The 18,562-nt window shown below is 45.5% G+C and overlaps 1 protein-coding gene across 17 annotated transcripts in view; it reads right to left on the reverse strand.

Moving 5' to 3' along the window:
- The window catches only part of RBFOX1 (RNA binding fox-1 homolog 1), a 1,962,285-nt gene that overhangs the window by 160,819 nt on the left and 1,782,904 nt on the right, over positions 1 to 18,562 (reverse strand). For all 17 annotated transcript variants that reach the window (XM_081820076.1, XM_081820073.1, XM_081820088.1 and 14 more), the window contains one exon: positions 11,856 to 12,098. In XM_081820076.1, the coding sequence (XP_081676202.1) occupies positions 11,856 to 12,098 (243 nt within the window). The remainder of the gene's footprint in view (positions 1 to 11,855; positions 12,099 to 18,562) is intronic.

An 18,562-nucleotide genomic window follows, 5' to 3' on the forward strand; every position in this document is an offset into this window, starting at 1 on the left:
GTTTTCCTACCAATTAGGATGCACATTTATATTTTTCACTTTTAAAAGACCAGTGTAACCCAAACTTTTTGAATTGTATTATTTGTAACTCACTCTATTAATTTTTTTAAAGGAAAAAAACTGCCTTTTTTACTTCCAAAACAAGTCTGCAACTGTTAAGGTTTCAAATCATCTTGGTCCCAATGGCCTGGTTTGTTTAGGTCTGTACAGGCTACAAACCTCGGTCTATCAAAGAACAAATTTGCCCATGTAGCTTTGTCCCAAGGACATCGAGATCACATAAAAATCAAGTCCTTGAGCCTGATACATTCCTGACGCAAGAGGGATGGCTTATTGTCCGGGTTGTAGTGACCTTCTCTCCGAAGTCCAGGAGTTGAAGAGCCCCTAGGGCTCTCCATTCTGCTTGGCTCACCTACCAGGCTCACCTGCCTCAAAGGCTTTGTTTGGTCTTCTATGGAGGGCAGAGCCCAGCCTTGGAGCTTCTGCCCCTCAGGGAGCTTGTGCGGTAACTTGGACGCAGTTGTACAGAAAAGGTTATAATTTGACAATCCGACAGCCTCTCTCCTTTCCAGGGATGCAAAGGCAGAAACCCAGACCCCCTAGTTAGAGTGTTTTGACTCAGAAGCGATTCAGACTAGAGCTGGTTGGAATACATAACACCACTGAATGAGCACAGCCTCTTCAACCTAACCAACAGGATCAGCAGGAGAGAAGGAGGGAAATAAGGACTCTTTTTAGAAGTCTGGAAGCCTTCTAAGGTGTGAGTAAGGCTCTGCAACCTCTGGCTAGGAACCAAAGTAAGATGTCAAAGAGAAATGGAGCCCCAAGTCATAGTCTGAACTGCTCCTAAAGATACCAGGTTTTATCCATTTCAATGCAGAGATAACCCCAAGTAAGTGGATTTTGAAAACTACTACAGAATCGAGGAGATGGAAGGGAAAAAGGACGGTCACAGCCAGTAGAATCCATAGTGGGGGAAGTGTTACAGTGGAAATTTTCTTTTGGGACATCCCTGTTGTGATATTCACTGTATAACTCAGGCAGGTCACTTTCCCTCTCTGAGCCTTGGTGTCATTCATAAATGAAGCAGGCAGACAGGATGGTCATTTCAAGCTGTAACCTTCTATGATTCTCTACACTGTCATGCAGAAGCATTCAAGTTGTCTTTTTTTTTTTTTTTAAAGATTTTATTTATTTATTTGAGAGAGAGAGAATGAGAGACAGAGAGCATGAGAGGGAGGAAGGTCAGAGGGAGAAGCAGACTCCCTGCCGAGTAGGGAGCCCGATGCGGGACTCGATCCCGGGACTCCAGGATCATGACCTGAGCCGAAGGCAGTCGCTTAACCAACTGAGCCACCCAGGCGCCCTCAAGTTGTCTTTTTTATACACCTGTAATGAAGGATTAAAGCTCATAACTTTGCCTCTTGTTTAAAAAAAAATAAATTAAGATTCCAAGACTAAGTCAGGGGTTATAAACTCATATCTTCAGAGGCTGGGCAGATAACAAAAATGAGTGAAACAGGAGTGAACAAGAGAACACATAAAAATCCAAATAGCTGCTTATTTTTAAAAAAACATCAAAAGATACTATAATGCTGGGTCAGCGATCCAATATGGCAGTGATTGGATGGGCGGATGGGGGCACCCCTTTGGATGGTCCATGTGTCTTCTAGACTACAACAGTGTCACTACCAAGGGGTCACATAGCACCTTGCCTATGGTTTTATCTTTCCTACGTTAATGGAGAAAATTAATGATTTCTTTTACCTATGTCTCCATCATAAACCGATCTCTCTCAAACATGTATGTTACTTGCCTGGACCTGAAAGCATTTGAGTTTCAGCCCTTAACTTGTATGATCTCCTATCTGTACAGTGAGAAGATGCACCAGGTGGACTCTTCGGTTTCCTCTGGCTCTAACATGCCAAGGGTCTGGCCAAAGCACCCAGGAACCCTCAGTTAACAGAGCATAGCCAACTACTTTCTCCAGCCAAGGATCCAAATAGAGCACAGAATTCCTATGAACTCAATATAAACTTGTAGAATATATGGCCACCAATTAAGAGCATGAGCTATGGCTGGCTGATGAGTGATTCAAATACTGCGCACAAAACAGATGAGTGCCTGCTTCCTAAGTTCATTTAAAAACAAACGAAAAAACAAGCAAAAGCAACAAAACCACCTAATGGGGCTATGAGCCATGCAAAGGCAATTAGGTTTTTCGAACACCTAGACCAGCCACTTGTACAGCTCACAGACAGCCCACTTCATCTTCAGATTATCCAATCATTAACCCAACTCTTTAGAACTACACCATGTGCTGATACTTGCTCAAAGACTAACATCTTCATCAAGGGTAGAGACTGCTTAGTCATCCCGAGAGTGTAAAATTAATGACAATGAATATGGGTGTGAATAAGCACAAAACACCAGATGGAGAGAAAGCCAAGGTGAAACATTTCAAGTGCCTAGTAGACCTGCGACTCAAACACGACAATCAAGTCCCCCGAAGGAAACACCAACTCACTCCCAGAGTATGTCTGATCTTTCCTCATTTAGCAAAAGCAAGGTGGCTTTGAGCCCTACAAACAGAACATCAATTGCATATTTCCCTAATAAATCTTAGCCTCATGTGCGCATGGCCTGGACATAATTAGGTCAATGACTAGCTGCCACCCATCAGTCGAACTCAGACACGAGTGGTTGGAAGCTATTCGTATCAAAATCATTAAACGTAAGAATTACTTGTAAAATAAATGTGGGGATTTTTGAGTCTTGGTTTGACTCTTAACACAGAAAGTTATGCAATTCTTAGGATGAATTTATTCTCCTGAAGAATTTTGAGAATGAAAAATTCAGGACAGAAGAGAACACTCTGATTTCCCATTAGGAATGACGCGATTTTTTTCTCATAATTGGAAAGGTTCTTATGGTAGAGCATCTACCGTGTGCCTGTCACTGTGAAGCCCTGCCTCAGCATTATCTCCTCAGGACGTCACTGCTGCTCTCAGCCTCACATATACGGAGGCAGCAAGTGAGGCTCAGAGAGGTTATGTCACACGTCAATGGTCCCACTCCACATCAGAAATGGAGTGGGAACTTCAGGCTCTTCACTTGATTCTTCTCTGATGCTCTTGACAATACTGAATGGTATTTATCTCTGACCTGTCATGAGAACCTTCACTTCCACTGGATTCCAAGGCCATAACCCTAGTGCTGTAACAGGACATTACACACATGGGTCTCTGATGCTCCCAGCCAGGGTGCCCCTCTCAGAGTTATCCTAAGGTGGGATTAATCATGCCTTTTGGCCTATCAGGACTGGGAACTGGTGAACAGGGGCTTTAGAATGGTAAAATGGCCCTGGTATTGGGGAATGAAGGCCTTTAATTTATCCTGAAAGCCATGGGCCATTTATTTTAAAGTTATCCAGGAGGCACAAGCATAATACTTGGCCTCATGAGGGAACAAGAGGCCGTTCCTGTGTCCTTAAGGTAAATGTGAACCTTAGGCAAATAGAACTGGTGTGGACAAAACAGCTCAGCCACACTGTCATCTGAAAAGACAATTGTGAAGCCACCGAAACGTGTTATTGGAGTTTGCTCAAGGCACAGGTCTCAAATAAGAGCACACGCTAAGCCTGTAATATTGCACATGCTTGGGTCTGCGGGGGCCCTCCCCAGGGTGGGATGGGTGATTCCCAGGCAAAGCATTCCATACAATTTACATGGAGAAGAGCCTGGCTTGAGTGCCTAGGTGTGCCTGGGGATGCCTTCTGGGCTTCAAGCCCTCATTAGGACTTTGGTCTTGAGTCTGACACACCTGGTTTGGAGCTCTAGCTCCTCCCTATTAGCTACAGTGAACTTCAGGAAGTCCCTTGCCATGGTTCCTTATATAATGCTTCATATGGGGATGATAATGCTTCATATATATTTTTTTGAGGGGGGTGGTAGAAAGTCAAGATAACTTGAAATTGTGCATGAAAAGTGCTTAGGACATAGTCTGACACTCACTGAGCAAAGACTATCATTTTTGAGATTGCTATTCCCCGTTTCCTGTTTTGACATGGCTACTCAGCCTATTTTTAGACAGGCTCAATGATTTTGCCAAACTTTGAATGTGAGCAGGTGAGGCCGAAGTCCTCCACCAGGCAGAGGAACTCTCTGGTGTTCTCCGACGCAGCTCTGAGGGGTATTTAGAAGGGAAGAGGAAGGGGGTTTGGAGAAGGGCAGAACCTCAGAGGAGGGAGGGAACACGAGGGATGATAAGAGCAGAGAGGTCAAATGCTCCAGCCCAAATGGTGAAGCAGAAGGTCTGATCCCAACAAATCTGGAGTCCAGGTTCTTCACTGACCTGCTACTCTAAACCGGAGAGCAGGGCTAAAGAAACCAGAAGAATTCTAGATTGTTCGCCCTGGCCTCGGGCACTGGTCACCTATGATGCCAGCTGGGAGCCCTTGTAGGGAATACCCCAGAGATTGAGGAAAGAGCCAGACTTTGACATGAGACAGACCTGGGCAAGGCTCTCCACTCTGCCACTCACAACTCTCCCAAACTCACAGTGTCCTTAGCCTCTTGGTGCCTCTGTTTCCCCAATGTAAAATGGGAGTATGGGTATCATTTAAAGGGTTTGGTGTGGAGGCAAAACGAGATGAGGTGTGCACAGCATCCATCATGGTCTGTGGACCATAGCAGGCCTCAGTCAACAGCGGCACACCTTCCTTTCCCTCTTCCCAGATGGCAGACAGCTCTCAAACTACAAACTATCTTAATTCTGTTCTTTTGGAAAGAGGAATTAGAGAGGTAGAGATCTGATTTAGAGACAGAAAGACAGAAGAGAGATTGAGAGAGACAGAGACAGAGAGATAGAGATAGAGATAGACACACATAGAGAGAGAAGTAGACCAGCAAGCCTGCTATAGACTGAATGTTTGTGTCCCCCAAAATTCACATGTAGAAATCCTATCCCCCCAAGGTGATGATATTGGGAGATGGGGCATTTGGGAGGGGATCAGGTCATAAGGGTGGATGCCTCATAAAGAAGCTCCAGAGAGCCCCTCGTCCCCTCCCACCATGTGAGGACACAGTGGGAAGTGCACCCTCACCAGACATGGCCACCGCCAGCGCCATGGTCTCAGACTTGTCAGCCCCACAACCGTGAGAAATGAACGTCTGCTGTTTATAAGCCACCCAGTTTGTAGTATTTTCGTTATAGCAGCCCGAATGGACCAAGACACAGGCATATGCTCCCACTGGCACAAGACATTTCTGGAAGGAAAGATAAGGAATTGGTAACTTATTTCTTGCAAGGAGATGAAGAACTGGGCTTGTGGGCACTAAGAAACTTTGGTTTTCATTGTATACCCTTTTCTAAAGTGTGGCTTTTTTAACCACAAACTTGAGTTGCTTTAATATAATAATAATGTAATTTATAATTTAATAATTAAAACTAATTTAATAATTTAATATAATATTAATATCAACAACAGCAGCAGCAGCTAACAGACAAAAGGGAATGCACTGAGTTTTCCCCACACCTCAGCTACACACCCGGCTTCAAAAGCAGAGTCAGTCTTTAAAGGGGATGAGAACAGGAAGTCATCACCAACCAATGTCTTCACTTCTTAAAGGTATTAAGGAAATCTGGAGACCCAGTTGACGCTGTAGTTGGAAGCGGCTGAAGGTCAGGGACTTGGCTCCTCAAGCAGCTCCTGTCCTTGTCAACAGAGTCCAGAGCTCGGGGACCTCGCCCTAGGACCCACATTCTTTCTCCCATCAGATCCCAGAGCTGGTGGGAGACTTTACACAGACTGCAGAGGTGTTAAAAATAGAAGTTAAGTTGCTATTGGAGATACATGGAGAATTCACTACTTGCAAATCTCTAATTATAATATGTCAAGAGTAAAATACCTTGTCAGGAGCAGTAGCTAAGATAACAGAGCATTGGTTCTGTCAACACGGCGATCCACGATGTGTTTGGAGGCCTACCTTGAATAGACACCCAGCAGAAACATGTCCCGCAGGGACTCCTCTCAGCCCTTGGGGAATGGAGGGGATGACCTGGTAGGTCTTTTCTGTCTGTACTTTGCTCAGTTCTGGTTGGGAGCTCTGGGTGCATCCTGTTTCCCTTTTACAGATTTTGTATTTTGTGTTAAATCATGTGCATATATTAGATGTTCTTGGAGCCTACCAGATGGATGGATGTTTTCTCATACCCAAAACTACTTGGTTTCTCAAAGAAATGATGTCCTCGACAGTGCCCTCAGACTGGCATTAAGAACCGTGCACAAGGACAGTTAGGGTACCTCCAGGCACAATACGACCCTGTGGAGAATAACATAGGCATGCAAATACAGGGCCATGGACTCCAGGGTTAGGAGAACATGGGTCTGACCCACTCGGGGTTAAATTCCTTCCTCAGGTTAACACAGAACCTGGAGTGGCGGGAAGGTACACTCAGTAAATGCATGAGGATGCAGAGACATTTTGAAGCCCACTTGTCACAGACCATGTTCTGCTCGGTTGGGTCAGTAAAGTACAACTGAGAAGTGTGTCATGGACAGCAGAAACACCTTCTGTCTTGGCCAAGAGAGAAAAGCATATGCATGGAATCATGTGTAGTAGAAAACAAGATGGCCTCTTTTATGTTCCTGCCCCTTCCTGAGGCCAGGTAACCCCCTCCTCCAGTTTAGAATGGTTCCCCTTGCTTTGAAACTCCCAGGGACAGCGTGTCTTACCCAAATGTTGCTGGAGAAGACAAAGGGGCCGGCTAACCAACCCTCCACAAATTCACACGCTCCCAGCTCAGAGAGGCGCCCATTGCCCCTCAGACACCCTAGGAATCATCTGAACCAGATTCTTAGCATGTTTGTCCAAATTCAGGAATCATTCTATTGCTCCCAAATTCCTCTGCTTCTCTCTGTCAGCTGATGATGGTGACTTCATCCCTGAGAACAGGAAGGCAACAGAGAATGAGCTCCTCACAGTATTTCCTGACTTGGAGATTTCTCGATTTCCACACACATCCACTCTTCTTGCTGTGGTCTGAATGTTCGTGCCTCCCCGCCATTCACATGTTGGAATCCTAAAGCCCCAGGGTTGGTGTTAGGAGGTGTTTAGGAGGCTTTAGGAGGTGATCAGGTCATGAGGGGGAGTCCTCATGAATGGGATTAGTGTTCTTATAAAAGAGATCCAGAGAGCTCCCTCACCTCTTCTGCTATGTGAGGACACAGTGAGAAAGCTCAGCTATGAACCAGGAAGGGTCCCTCACTCGACCACACTGGCTTCTTGATCTTGGACTTACAGCCTCCAGATCTGTGTGCAACGAATTTCTGATCTTTATAAGCCAGTCTGTGGGATTTTATTACAGCAGGCCAAATGGACCAAGACATTTCTCTTCTACTTCAAACCTGAAATGTTCCCCAAATTTCATAGGAGCCTTATTTGTAGTGACCCAAAGCTGAAAACAACCAAAATACCCATCAACGAGCAAATGGATCAACAAATTGTGGGGCATCCACACAATGGCTTGCTACTTGGCAATGAAAAGCAGTGAGCTACAGATCTAACAAGTCAGAGGAATCTAAAAGCAATGATGCTAAGTGAAAGAAGCCAGGCAAAAAGAGTACATAATGTTTGACTTTCTTGTTCTAAACTTCTAGAAACTAAAAACTAAGCTATAGTGAAAGAAGCAGATCTGTGGGTCCCTCTGGGGAATGAGGTAGAGGGCAGGAGGAAAGATTGTAGAGAGGTAGGAGAAAGCTTTGGGGTGATGGAAATGTTGGTTACACCATATGTACATATGTCATCACTTATCAAATTGCATGCCCTAAATACACACCGGTTATTGTGTGTCAATTATATATTAATAAAGCTGTAAAAAAATAAAGTATCTCCTCCCCTTTCCTAGACTACCTGCTGTATGCGTACACCCTTGATCACCTTCTCTCCTGAGTCATCATTCCCTACCTCCTGTTCTCGGTCCCTCCACCTGCCCCCACAGGTGCCTTCTCCTTGGCATAAAATAGGAACTGAAATCTACTCTTGTACAAACTGCTTCCTCTGAACTCTCATGCTCCTCAGTTGCTATCTTTTCTTTCTCTTGACTGCAAGTGCTCATGATGGGTAGTGCACTCTAACCCCAACCATTCCCATTTACTTCTCAAGTCCTGACCCCCTGGTATCTCTCCTCAGCACTCTAGTGCACTGCTTTCTCCCTGTCGCCAGTGATGCCGGCTTCAATAATGTCTTCTGAGTTCACACCTGCCAGGCAGCCCTGACAACACTCTTCTGGTTCAACCTCCAGTCTGGAGACCCCATTCATGTCAGTAGCTCCTTGCCTTCCAAACCTTGCCACCTGTGAGTTTTTCAGTGATCTGCCTGTACTTCTCTCCATTCCTGATGCTTGGCAAATGTATCTGTTCAAGCTTCTCCATACAAATGGCTCACCCTTAGTTCTGACCAGTTTCTATCTGTTTAATACCGTTAGTAAGAAGATCCTAAGCACCTTATCATTGACTCTGGTGGACCCATGCTTGGTCTCTATATTTGGATATGGGGCTCCTCAGTGGCTCCAGGGCTGAGGCACCCATTCTCAGCTTCAGCCACTGAACAGATAGAATACAATGCAAACCAGGGAAAGAGAGTGGTTCCCAGGGTTTGTCTGCATAGATTAATCCAAGAGTCTTTCCCTAGGAACCTGGTATGATATCAGGAGCCTGAACTTTCAGGGACCATCATACAAAACTAGAGAATAAAGGTGAGCAAGAGGAAGAAGAGCCACAGGCGGATCTTGTTGGAACCTAACACATGTATGCCAACCACCAAGTTGTGTCTAAAGTCAACCGTCCTTTGAGACTTTTTGTTGTATAAGCCAATGCATTTCCTCCTGAATTTTCTGTTACTAACAGCAACCAGAAGATTATGAACTGTATATCCCCTCAACCATGGTGTTGAGACACATCCCTTAGCAAGTGTTTCTTCCATCATCAAAACACATTAAAGCCTTAAAAATCCATGCTCTAGAGCTTATCACATTACAATCATAATAGAACACATATCCTATACTCTTTAGCAGACCAAAAATCTCTCTAAGGAAAGAGAGCATGTGTGCTCACCATTTCATGGCACTGCAGTGCCTGAGGCTCTGTGGACACCCAACACCCTGTTTAAATTTGTGTTGATGTCTAAAGAGTTCTTTTTGTGACAGAAGGATGTTGAGCATCACAACTTTTCGAATGGATTCAGATCTCCTTTTAGGTATGCGCCGTTAACCTTCCTTTTAAGATTGCCCTTTCTAACTCTTCTGGCTTAAACTTTTTCAATGGATTCCTATTGCTCCTAATGTGGAATTCCACCCACTTATCAAACCCACCAGGCCCATGGGATATGATCCCTGGTGACTGTTCCCATTTCATCCTTTCCCACCGTACCCCTGGACCTTCTTCACATGCCCTGGACATACCGGCCTCTTTCTAGTTTTTTGAACAAGTCAAGATCTTTTCAACCTTGGGACCTTGACCTTGGTATTCCTTCTGCCTGGAAAGCTTATCTTCTCATCTTAAATATCATCTTCTTCAAGAAAGAGTCTCAGACTACTCATCTGCATGCAGTACCCCTGTTCTTCTTAATCCTCCATGGCACCTGTCTTTTCCTTAAGAGCACCTATCACAGTTTGTGTTTATACAGGTGTTTGATCGACACATGCTCACTCTATGACTCTCACACTAAGTTATAAGAGGGAAAGGATCATTTCTGCTCGGTTCAGCCACGTCACCTAGTATGAGTCCTAGCCACAGTAGAGGCTTAAAAATGTACCTGAACAATGGATCTTCCACAGCAGGTTAATATAGTAGGCACATATTGAAGCTTAATAGATAAGGTCTGATTGAACATTATTACATGTCTTTTTCAGTCCTAAAATAACCTTCTAAAGCCCTACTGACATTGACTGTCGTAAAATAACCAAAACCAAATAAACACCAACCTGGTAGTTAACACAGCTGATAATAGACACCTGCTAGACCAGCAAACCCATTTAATAAATTCATTGCTAAGTCTGAACAGCCAGATAGAAACAGGAAATAGCACTGTTCACAAAAACCCAAAGATGAAAACAACTCAAATGCTCATCAGTGAATAGACAAACAAGTGGCATAACCATACAGTGGAATAGTATTCAGTCATAAAAAGGAACAAAGTACTGATACATGCTACAGTGTGGATAAACCCTGAAAACATTCTGCTGAGTGAAAAAAGCCAGAACCAAAAGGTCATATATTGTATAATTCTGTTTTTATGAAATATCTAGAATGGGCCAATCCATACAGACAGAAAGCACATTTGTAGGAATGGGGAGTGTGTTTGTAACGGGTATGGGGTTTCCTTCTGGGGTGATGAAAATGTTCTGGAACTAGATATGGTGATGGTTGCACTGAACTGTGAATGTTCTCAATCCCACTGAATTATATGTATTAAAATAGTTAAAATGGTAAATTCCATGTCATAAACATATTTTACCACAATTAAAAAGGGGAGACAGGCAATAGACCATGTTAGAATGTATACTATTTTTCAAAAATCTCTGTATCTGACCTCAAAATGAAGTACCAGGTAGCAAAGTAGTAAATGGCTACTTTGAGAGCCAAAAAATAATCTCCTGCTGCAAACCAAGAAATTTCCTCACAAATACTCGTTTTCCAGAGGTCTGGGGGCAGGAGAAAGAGGCACAGTTGCCTTCTACCTATGAAATGTTCTACCCTAGCGGCTTGGCGTGCCCAGGCTTCTAAAGAATCCCACAGAACAAGGTTTCTTTTTTTTTTTTTTTTTTAAAGATTTTATTTATTTATTCATGAGAGACAGAGGCAGAGGGAGAAGCAGGCTCCCCGTGGAGCAGGGAGCCCGATGCGGGACTCGATCCCAGGACTCTGGGATCATGACCTGAGCGAAGGCAGACGCTTAACCCACTGAGCCACGCAGGCGTCCCAGAACAAGGTTTCTCAAATGAACATATACATCTTGCGGTTATTTTAGGTCACGCACAAACGAACAAGTGTTTAATTTTAATAATTATTTTTGTTTAGGCTTATCTTTGATTAATAGCCAACAATGCTAGTTTTTTAATTTATGGTGGTGATAAAATGTTTCTTTTTTGTTTGTTTGCTTGTTTTTAATCCACTAAATGCATTCACATGCAATAAGATGTACTTTTTTTGGTGCATAAAGTAAACAGCCACCATCAAAATACGGAACATCCCATGACCCTGCAAAATTCTCTGGTGCTGCCCCTTTGCAGCCCAGGCCTCCCCCGCCCTGTGGCTCACACAAGATACAGAACAACACAGGTAAATTGCAAAGGCCTGAAGGAGGCTGAAGAAGCTGAAGAAGACAGGGGCTGGGATGGGGAGGAGCTGCAAAGGGGCATGAGGTTTCTTTCTGGGTGGTGGAAATATTCCAAAATTAGATCGTGCCACTGGTTGCACAAGTCTGCAAATATATTAGAAATCAGTGAATTGTACACCAAAAATAGGCGAATTTCTGGTATACAAATTATATCTCCATAAAGCTGTTAAAGTTACATAGTGTATGATTCTACCAAGGGGACATCATTCCAGAAAAGGCAGTGCAATAGGAACAGAAATTAGATGAAGGTTTCCCTTTACGAATAAAGGCAGTTAAGGAAAAATGTGTTGATTTAAGTAAGTAATAGGAGAGGAGGCCTCTGGACAGGGGAACTTTGCGAGTCGCTGCGAGAGGGCCGGCCTCAGGGACTGCTCCGCCGTGGTAGCCCCCGGCGGGTGGCGGGCGCCGCGTCGTCACCCCCACCCACCCGCCTACCCAGGACGCGCGCCCACTTACTGTGGCGGTGCCCGACACGGTCTGCGCGCTGGTGTCCGCTGCGCTCTGCTCCGAGTGCGTCTGGGCGGGAGGGTACAGGTTTAACGTGTGCTCGGGGACGGTCGTCTGGCCTGTGTACTCTGGCGCGGGGTGGGGATGAGGGGCCGTGTATTCCGCGGGGATGCCGTTCTGAGGGGGAGCAAACTGGGCCGAAGCGTAAGGCTGAGCCATTGTGTCCGGGGCAGCTGCTGCTTCCTGATTACCCTAAAAAAAATCAGAAAGGGGGAGAGAGGGTGAGAACACCGTGAGAGGGCACCAGGCAGACCCCTTCCCTGCGGCCCAAGGACTAGTGCTCCCCCCAACACTCTGCAGGGGCCAGCACTATGCCAAGAGCCCGAGATGAACGCATCCCACTTCGTCTTCCCCAGACTCGATAAGGAAATAGTGCTCAGCATGTATACAGACATAACCCCATTGCGCAGATGCAGAAATCGAGGCTCAGCAAGATGCAGTCACTTTCCCCATACCTTCCAGCCCCATAGCCAAAGACGGAGGTTCTGTGCTCTGCCCGATTAGATTTTTCTGGCAGATCCTCCTTATTTCGTTCCCATTTTGGAACATATGAGCATATAGTTGTCTCCAGCGATAGCAGAGCCTTGATTTGGTACTTAAAATGCCAAGAGAGATTAAATTGAACGTGTGTGTTCTTGAGAGCAGAGACAATTCATCTAAGCATTTGAATTTAATCAAAGTTTTATGTGACTTGGCTCACATAATGGGATGGGGGAAGTCCTTTTAATGGTCACAGTGTGTGTGTGTGTGTGTGTGTGTGATGTTCCCAGCGCCAATATGAAGCAGCCAATGGACATTCAAGACCTAATTTGGACAAAGATGGCACTCTGTGATACTGTGTTCACCATTTTAAGTATCTTTACAAAATGCTGGACTTAACCTCATTAGTCAATGCCTCCCCCCGCCCCGCCTTATTTTTTATAAGCACAGAGTATTATATAACAATTCACCCTTCCAATCTAGGCAAAACATGCAGCGTGATCATTACAGTCAAGTCAAAAGAATAAAAAAAACCCTGAATTCAAATGCTTCCATTTCAGGAAACATCTATCTCTCTCTACCCAACCCAGACCCTCATAACTCTACTACCCTATACACACACACACACACACACACACACACACACACACAGGCATGCTCACACATGCACACTGCACCAGAAACTGTAACTCAGAGGCCTAAATTTTTCATGATCTCATGAGATCATGAAAAGAGATCAGTCAGAGAGAGAGAGAGAGAAGCTTAGCAATTAAGCACACCAAAGAGCTGCCTCTCCCATTGTCCATGGTCAATCAGATGTGACTTCAGCCCTCATAGAATGATACCAGGGCAAAAATGTCAGAATTGCTCACATCTCCTCGGTCCCCGCCACCAACATTCGAGAGCCTCTCCAGCTAAAGCAACTTGAGTGCAGCAAAAACATTATGACAGAGAAGGGAACCAAAAAAAAAAAGTTTATTCTCGGAGCCGTGCACAGAGCTTGTGCATTTGTTTAGAGGGGACCTTAATTAGAATGTTAAAGATGACACTTTGAAGAGAACTAAGCTTAGGATAAGTTTAAAACATTTTACAAGTGAAAACATTCCCATCATGCCCTTTCCTCCCCCAGACGAATGTCTCCAAATGTCTGTGCATTGGAAGCAGAAATGCACAACCATTGCTTACTTTCTGTCTAACGTCTTTTCCTCGCGTTTGGGGCTGTGCAGGGTCTGTCTGCACTGTGGTTGGATCCCTGCACATGGAAAGTTAACCCTGACCATCCTTGGGAAGCCACATTATCACTGCTGCTTCGTAATAACGCCTGGGTTCCTTTTAGGGGACACGTCCACTCTCAGCCCACAGAGTGCAGATGGAGCTGAGCCCTGCCACAGCTTACCTCCAGACACAGTCACATGACCCTGGCTATTCAGAGGGTTCCACGGTCACAGTCACAGGGACATGGGTTCACACCCATCTGTCTAAGCCAGTTAGTGAGTTCACCTCTAGCAACACCAAGGAGGCGAGGTTCCTGGAGTTTGGGGAAGAAGTTCTCCTTCCTCTGGGATTGGCAGCTGTAAAAATAATGCCACCCTAGATCTGCCAACAACTGCCACTTGAAAAGGACCCACCTAAAGCAGAAGCCAACCCAGGGGAAAACGGAGCCCAGAAAATGAGAAACAGGTCAACTGAGTCCCGGTGATATCACGTGAAGCCTTGGATCCAGCTTTACCTGCAGTTAATAACACCACTGTTTGCTTCAGTTACATGAGTCAGTAAATGCCTCCTTTTGGGTAAGATAGTTTTATTTTCTGTTACTTACAACCAAAAGAGTCTGGACTAATAAGAACAGAAACATCCTCTCCCATTTATAAGCCAACTAGCATCCTTCTCTTCTACAGGGCTGCTCAAGGAACATAGCTCTCTGTATGCAAATTCCATGCAGAGCCACTTCTTTCTGGCTGATGAGAAGTTTGGGATCTTGAGAACCCTCCAAAGGGAAATTCGTTGTGCCAGATTCTACTTCTGCCCAAAGGTCTGTTTCAGCTCCACCCCCCCCTTCAATCTGCTGCTTCTTTGAATTGAAAGCCAGGCTAGTGAAAACTCCAGGTGTGGCCCCATAGGGGAGCATGAAATGATCCCACAAGCAACAGCAGAGAGATGCTCACACAAAGAAAAAGCTTTCCTCCCCTCTGCCTCTAGCAGAAAACACTTTTATGGGGACACATAGGCCTTTCCACATAGCAGAGCAGTCTCAGGGACAGTGATCTCTCCCCCACAGGTTCCCAAAAATCTGCAAGGGCTTTCTGTTGGGATCTGAGCTCTCTCTGCATCTGAAGGGGAAAGGCCTGCCCTCAGGAAGCCAACAGTCACTCCATACTCTCCACACCCATCAAGTCTACCCATTCGCTGCCCCTCTGCTTGGAAAACCCTCCCTACTCCCTTGCCTGGCTAGTCTTGAATGTCCTTTCAGGTCCCAGGCCAAGTCCTCTAGCAAGCCTGCCTTGGCACTGAGCCCACTTATGCTTCACTGTGGCTTGTGGCCACATCTCACATAATTCTTAGCGCTGTCACTGCCTGCTTATTTGCCTGGGAGAGTCCTCAGGGCTGGGGACTGTGTCACATTCTCCATTCAGTTTCCAGTGTCCCATGGCATGCTAGCTGCAAAGTAGGCATTTATCAGTACTTGCTAAGTGAATGCAAGCTCGAATAATGAACGCTGGGCTCTGAGAAGCTTAATCTGGCAACAGGACATAGGGTGGGGGGGTGGGGGGATAGAAAAGGGGTTGGCAAATGATCCAGGGGACAAATCTGGCCCACTGGCTGTTTTGTAAATAAAGTTTTACTGAGACACAGCCATGCTCATCGGGCTATAATGTCAGAGTTGAGTAGTTGTGAGAGACCTACAAAATCTAAATTATTTAACCATATTGGCCCTTTGCGGAAAAAGTTTTTAAATCAAGGTGGCAAAGTTATCACTAAATATGGGGACATCAAGTAAGAAGCCACCGTTGCGGAAGTAATGGTAAGTTTGGGCAGGAAATAAAGTTGGCAGTAAAAGCGGAAGACAGAGAAAGGGGGGTGCATTCTCCCTAAACCAAGGAGGAAAGCTCAGCCAGAGTTGTGGATGGGTGGTGCCGAGGATGGTGCCCAATGGGAAGTCTTCTTCAGAGTGTGCTTTCCATCTTTGTACCTCTGCGTTATAAGCACACACGTGCACACGCAGGCTTCAGACTCAGCACAGTGGGCTGCCGAGGGGAAGATCAATGACGACCTCAGGCTTCTGTGCTCATGTGAAAGGGATCGCTTCTTCTTACTAATGCTCAGAAGGCACGCTGAGGGATGCTTTCTTCTCAGGCCTAGAAGGTACCAGGCATTGTGCTGGGGTTTGGCGTCAGTACTTCTTACACAGGGTGACTGCTCCCCGGGACATGTGACAATGTGTGCAGACACTTTTGGTTGTTCCCAGTGAGGGGGAAGGGTTGCTGCTCACATCTAGTAGGGAGAGGCCAGGGATGGTGCTAAACACCCTACAATGCATGGGACAGTGCATTGCGCAAAGGATTACCTAGCCCCAAATGTTAATCTCGCCAAGACCTGGGATCCCTGCTTTGCATGCGGTGCCTCTTTCATCCCATGTTCCTTTGCTGTGAAGGAGACTGCAGTCCAGAACTAGGAAATGATCGTTGCAGCAACAAGTAGCTCTTAGGGAAGCCAGGAGCCAAATGGATGCCCAGGTGTCTCTGACCTTGAAAGACTATCACCTGGTGGAAAGGTTTGTTCCCGTTTTGAAATAAACGAACCTCTCTCGGTCATACATACACCATGGCCTCAGGACCTGCTACCCACCTGGTGGTGTGTTACACCCTATGGGGAGTCAGTGCTGGCGTACTTGATACAGAAATACCAGTGTTCCATTTGCCAGACGAGCCTCTGGTGCATGTTAAAGCCACAGCCGAGAAAATTTGTGCCATCTCAAGCCCAGGGTCTAGCGTTACATGGTTCTGAGGCTGTCCTAGGAAAGGCAAGGGCCAACTGGGGACAAACCATCCAAACCTTGTGCCATTCTGGCAAACCCAGGGCACCAAGCTCTAGGGAGTGTGTCCATGGTCACCAAGGAGCCCACAGGTAGCGTTCAAGTCCACGAGGCTCTGGACGGCACTCCTGCTCTGAAGTCCTCAAACAGATGTTAGTGGGACCCCCCACAGTTACTTATTAACACTGACAGCTGTTCCAGAGAGACCCTATTAATATTCCCAACATTTGCACTTTGGGCTAATTACGGCTAATATTTAATTAAGATCATTGTACTTCCTACAGAATTCTTTTTTACCTTCAAATGGCTTCAGAGATGTCTTTGTTTCCTCCCTAGTGGTGTTCCTGGATTCTTAGCTTGGCTGAAGTGTGTTTTCTGGAAAAATACATTCGCATTAAGGGCACCTTTGGTACTCCAGGTCAAGGCAGATCTTGGGCACGTGAACAGGTTGAAAGCCAAGGCCAACTTCACGTAGGTGACAGTGACAGACGAAAATTATTTGGAGCATTCTGGCTAGATATTCCCTCATTTTGTAGAAGCTGCCTTCTTTCTTCTACTCCAATGCCAAGCCCCCACCTTTCCCTAAATAAATGGGATGATCACAAAGATTCTGGTATCTACTGAGTCAGGGTGCTTGTGGGTGTCCTGAGGTGGTGGGGAGGGTGATTCGGCTTTGCACAGAACCCCCACATCATCCAGCAAGTGCTGCAAGAGATGTGCAAACCTAACATCAGATGTTCAGTGCCCGGACTTTCCTGGGTTGCTAATACACAAAATATTTTTTTGAAAAAAGCCAAGACCTTAGGTTTTCTGTCCACGCTTGCTGCTGTGGAACTGGATAGAGACTTGAAATAGAGAACAGTTATTAGGAATGTAGAGGAAACTTCCCTGTCCTCATACCACAAGCCTCAATCAGAGCAGCAACTCAACAACAGCAAGATGATGTGGGACCCCATCATTACCCGAGATACCCCAGTGGGTGGCTTGGACTCTAGTTACTGAGAGCAAGAGGATTATTAAAATGCAACCAAGTTTGAGTCGCCAAAGGAAAAAAAAAATGCCATTTCAATTTAAATATTTTACTGAAGCATGAAATAGCCAGGATATTATTGCTATTTTAAGACAAACACTGTAATCTGACTATTAGCATAGTGTGCCAACACAACTGCTTGCAGACATTCCGAGAGGCAGTCTTCAAACACTGGAGGATTGCTTCAGTCATTGAAATACCCGGCACCTTTAATTTTCTCTCCGAGGTGGGCTCAGGAGACAGTCAGAGAGAAAATGAGAGCCACCCCCCCACCCCGCCCACAACCCCCAGACATCTCCCTTCTCCCAATTCATTGCCCCAAGTGGTTTAATAAAGTCATTTTTGGAAAGTAATACGAGAACAAAGGGTGGCAGCCCAACAGATTTGCAAAATATTTTGGCCCCAAATCTAATGCAAACCACATTTCAACTGAGAAATAGTCTTTACGTGGCAGAGTGCGAAGTGGGGATGTTCTTTTCAATGTAACTGCCTGACTTTTAGTGAGAGGACAAAGTACCTGCTTTCAGAGCTGTCAAGGTGGACTTTAAAATAATGAAGTATTCTTCCTGTGTACGTGTGTGTGTGTGTTTCCCCAGCTTTAATAGTCAAAGTTCTTGAATTATCGTTTCCCCTTTTGGTTCTGGAATTGATTTGCCCCCCGTCCATTTCTTGCCCCGCAAAACCCCTTCTGGCCTAAACACAGTCCTTCTAATGAAGACATGCACAGGAACTGTTCGGCCCTAATAAACCAGTGATTGTATCTGTCCACACAGCCAAGAAAAGCAGCCACTCCCAGAGGGGAACCCCCCCAACACGGACTCCTGGAAGAAAGCCTCCCTTCTTGGTCTCCTGCAGTTTTCCATCTTGCTGACTGTTTTACTTTAGTTTTGTAGCGTGGTCTGTTCTACTTCTCTGGCAAGAAATTGCGCATATTCAGAGAAAGCCTCCAGTGCCTGACTGAAAAGAGCTAAGCTGTATCATGCCCCCAGGGGCATTGAGACAAAGAAGAAAATGCAAAATTACACCATTAACCTGCTGGTTCTAAGACCAGCTCAGTTAGACACATCAAGCAGAAAGCTCTCTCTCTCTCTCTCTCTCTCACACACACACACA

This window comes from Leptonychotes weddellii, chromosome 5 (assembly GCF_054177405.1).
Source record: "Leptonychotes weddellii isolate Sample4059 chromosome 5, ASM5417740v2, whole genome shotgun sequence".
Classification (NCBI taxonomy): Eukaryota; Metazoa; Chordata; class Mammalia; order Carnivora; family Phocidae; genus Leptonychotes; species Leptonychotes weddellii.